We start from the raw sequence: 4371 nt of genomic DNA, 5'->3' as shown, positions 1-4371 counted from the left end.
GGGAAGCAATGGGTGAGCACCGGCAGCGCCACCACCGGTATGAGAACAGGACCCCCATCCACATCCCTAATCGCTCACCATAGAATGTGAGGTAGCCAAAGAGCGCAGCCAAGAAGTACATGAGGTACATGACCGTGATGGAGATGTTGGAGATGCACTGCATCTTCTTCTTGGAGGGACTGCAGGAAATAGGGAGCTCAGCACAGCCCCTGCAGCCTATCCCGCTGCACAACACCCACCAGCAGTGAGCACCCACCCAGCAGGGAGGAGTGATGCCAGAGCACCAGCATGGGGTTCATGGCGGCTGTGTGGTGAGGGGCTGTGTCCCCCTTCTTGGGCTGTGTGGTGGGTCAGATCACCCATCCATCCACCACTCACCCTGAGCCATATCACCCACCTCCCAGGGGTGATATCACCCACCATCAACCAGCCACTCACCCCAGGTTGCATCACACATCTCCTGGGACATCCCAGGTCCTATCATTCACCACCCACTCAGGGTTATATCACCCACCTCCCCATGATGCCCCTGCACAGGTCCCACACCAGGTGGCACTGCCTTTGATGAAGCTCATCCCTCCCTGCGGATGCCCCCACCCAGGACTCACTTCTTCAGCTCAGTGTAGATGGGCAGGACCTCAGGGTGGCAGACGAAGGCAAAAGCCATGATGGGGATGGTGTATGCTGTCTGCATGGGAGGAGGGTTGTTGAGCACTGGGGCCAAGCTGGCGCTGCCACCACCACCAGACCACTGGCCTTCATGGGGTGCACAGGGTGGGAGCACACATAAAGTCCCAAGGGTGCATCACAGGTCCCTACCTGGGAGTTCAGGGTGAAGAAGCTGGGGGTGCAGGTGCCCTGCTCAGGGGCCTGGAGGATGGTGTAGCCGTTCTGGTAGTCACTGGTGCTGACAGAGGTGGCATTGAGGCTGCCTGTGAGGTTCCCCTCCTGCTCAGGGAGTGGACAGGGTATCTGGAACTTCTTGTAGATAACCTGAGGTGGGGAGGACATGGGGATGGTCAGCACCCAGCACCACAGCACTCGTGGCACCGCATCAGCAGGAGAGTGCCCCTGCAGGGACCCCTCTATTGGGCACCCTTTGCCAGCAGTGCCCCATGGCAATGCTGGCCCCCAGCCTGCACCTGTGAGGGTGGGCATTAGGCACAGTGGGGCATATCAGGGCAGTGGCACATGGAGAGGCCACATGCATCATTTCCTCCCTGGCACCCTCTTCTGTCCCCTTTCCACAGCACTTGGCTCCTTCAGCCAAAAATAACCCAGCAGCATGACAGCACCACCACAATGTCTCTGCAGCCCGGAGCACCCAATGTCCCCACTGTCACCATGGCATGCAGCCTGGCCATGTGGCAGCAGAGCCATGGACTCCAGCACAAGGGTGCTCGGCATCTGGAGCCACCGGCATGTGCCAGCAGGTGCTCACCGAGATGAGGAAGAACACCATGCAGCTGAGCGAGAAGCCGCTGGCGTAGCCGAGATAGCCTGGGGAGGGAGAAGAGCAGCTGGTGGGTGCGGGCAGGACCCATCACCCCAGGCTGACACTGTCACCCCATGGGAGCACTGGGGTGCCAGACCCCAGTTGCAGGGACCATCACCAACTTACCCAGCTGCTTCATGAGGGCCAGGGGCAGGATAATGGTGACGGAAACCAGGATCACCAGATAGTTCCCATTCATGTACCAGTCCCTGGAAGCAGAGGGCCTGCTCACTGCCCCACTCTTCTGGGGCACGTGAGGCACAGGCGGACATCCAGAGTGGCTGTCTGCCACCCGTGGGGACACTTGAGCTGGCAGCCCAGGGACACTGGCATCCCTTGAGGCTAGCATCCCTGCTGTGCAAGCATCCCCAGCCCTGAGATGTCATTCCTGGGGACTCTTGACCTGGGGTCCTGCCTACCTCCAAAGTGATGCACCCTCAAGGGCTAGAGCTGCTGTGGGCAGGCTGAGAACTGCTGTCCTCAGCACATGTTTTTCCATGGGCAGCCCAGGGTACCAGCATCTGCAAGGGGGGCTCAGACAGCTCTTCAACACCGCAGACATGAACCCTGCCCAGCCCTGGTCAAGCACCCCAGCGCAGCCATGGTGGAGCCTGGTTGGGACGCCCAGTCCTGGACTGATGGAGGTCCCAGTGGCAGCTCTGCCCAGCATCTACCCAGCTCTCACCCCCATGCTGACAGATGGGGATGTGGGCTTGGGGATGGGGGACCCATTCCCAACCAAGAGCTCCCAATCCCCACCCCACAGCAGCCCCAGGCTCTGCTCAAGGAGGAAAGCCTGATCCCAAGGGGATCTGACGAGCAGGGATTGGAAGTTCAGCTCAGTTTAATCCCACACAAGGGCTTATCCATCACTGATGGTTATCAAAAATAGTAGTGGCTTAATGTCAGTAAATCCCTGCCACGGGCTGCACAGCTGGAGCTGAAGCCCCAGTGCCTGCCCAGGGAAGGCACAGCCAGCATGGGCAGGAGGCACTCACGTGGTCTTCTCCTCCAGGTTGAGGAAGGTCTGGATGACGAGAGGCACTTCAGATTTGACAATGTACAGGTAGCTGGACATGCAAGGCCGTGCTGCCTCAGTGTGCTCCATTGCCATCCCCTGCTCCCGGCCCTGCCAGCCCCATCCTCACCTCCAATGTTCTGCAGTGTGATGGCGATGGCTGCAGCCAGCTTCCCCGGCGTGCCGAAGGCTCGGTATCCCAGCTGCTCATAGGCACGGATGCCTGTAGGATGAGGAGAGGTGCCGGGGTGAGGGTCAGGATGGGACCCCCTGGCACGGTTCCCCCATGGACCTGGCACTCACCCACGATGCCTGAGGACTTGAGCAGCAGGTGGATGGAATAGCTGGAGAGCAGGGCCACTGCCGTCAGGAGGAAGCTGTGGGAAGACAGCGCCATCACCAGTGGGTCACAGCACTGAGCTTGGGCACAGCCATGGAGTAAACCCTGCACAGGGGCTCTACCACCCTGGCAGGTCACCCAGCCCCTCGCTGGGTGCTCACAGGGTGGATGAGCCACAGGGTGCTCACAGCCCTATCCCCAGCCCTGTGGGGGCCTGTCTCCATGCCCAAAAGGAGCCAGCTCCCACATCTTTGGGGCCAAATGGGGAAATCTGGTCCTGTATCAAGGGAGTCAAGCCTTCATCATCATCTTCCTCCTCCCTCACAGGGCACAGCACCCAGCAAGGGCAGACAGGCTCATGCCAGGGATGGGCATTGCTCAGGCAGCAGGATGTTGGTCCCTGCACCACCCCACACCTTTCTCTCCTGCACCCCTGGCACCCACTGAGGAGGACCCCCCCCACACCCAGATCCTCCCTAAGCCCTCATGGGTGCGCAGCACTCACAGGAAGAGGATGATGCCAGTGTTGGCCATGGCATAGGCCAGCCCCAGGATGCCACTGCCCATGATGGCATTGCTCAGGTTGAAGACAGACATCCCAAAAGACGTCTTCCCTTCGAACTGTGCACATGAGACAACAAGGAGGGGACAAAATAGTTACACCATGAGCTACCCCCATTCCACCACCACCACGGTGCCTGTGCCAATACTTACATCGGTGAAGTGCGTCTGCTTCTTCTCAGCGCTGTGGGGCAGGAACTCCTCCATCTCTGCTGTGCCAGTCTGGTTCTCCTCAAACCTGGCCGCCGGAGGGAGCAGGATGAGGGCGAAGCAGAGTTGGGGGCCACCATGTCCCACCCGGACCCTGGGCAATGCCAGCTGGCATTGCAAGGGCAAGGAGTAACCCAACCTCTGGCACCCCAACTTGTTCCAGGGCCCCTACCTGTCACCTGCCAGTGAGGGCACGGTGGAGGTGGTGAGCGTGGCTGTGTGCTTCCCATTGGGCACCAGCTCCACCATTTCGGCCTGGAGGGGAACGTCCGTGATATCCATGGCAGAGAGATGGATGGGCTTGCTGCAAGCTCTCCTTGGACTCTGCAAGAGTGGAACAACAGGGGTCCAGCTCTGAACAGAAGCACTGGAGGGGCTGGCCTGACGTCCCACAAGTTCTGCATCTATGGGGGATGCTGGTGTCGGGCTCAGCACCAGTGCTGGTGGCACTGCAGGGACAGGCATTGGGATGACAAGGCTGCCCAGCCAGGCAGCACCATGGCTGGGCTTCTCCCCTCTGCCCGCTCAGCACACATCACTCCACAGAGCTCACCCCAGATCCAACAGTCCCACAAGGGTCCCCCGGTGCATCCATCCCCTCACCCAGACATCCCACAGCCCACCCGCAGGGACATTCTGCTCCCCTTCCCACAGCAGGATGCCAGCCCAGCCCAGAGCCTTCATCCACTGCGCCTGCCCTTCTCCATCCCCTGCCTGCAGCGCTCAGCTCCATGCCTTAGTTTCCCC

General features: G+C 60.3%; 1 protein-coding gene across 1 annotated transcript; it reads right to left on the bottom strand.

Annotated features, from left to right (window-relative positions):
- Positions 1–78: 78 nt before the first annotated feature.
- On the bottom strand, positions 79–3906 carry SLC38A3 (solute carrier family 38, member 3; the record flags this gene model as incomplete). Its single annotated transcript, XM_010021523.1, has 11 exons — positions 3797–3906; positions 3568–3652; positions 3359–3474; positions 2817–2890; positions 2644–2736; positions 2494–2584; positions 1622–1704; positions 1442–1500; positions 820–993; positions 609–688; positions 79–179 (listed from the first exon to the last, which is right to left on the bottom strand). Coding segments are annotated over exons 1-11 (1066 nt in total), but the record flags the coding sequence as incomplete, so codon positions are not given.
- Between the last annotated feature and the right edge of the window lie 465 nt (positions 3907–4371).

This window comes from Nestor notabilis, unplaced genomic scaffold (assembly GCF_000696875.1).
Source record: "Nestor notabilis isolate BGI_N333 unplaced genomic scaffold, ASM69687v1 scaffold24329, whole genome shotgun sequence".
NCBI lineage: Eukaryota > Metazoa > Chordata > Aves > Psittaciformes > Psittacidae > Nestor > Nestor notabilis.
This window is presented reverse-complemented; position numbering and strand designations above follow the sequence as displayed.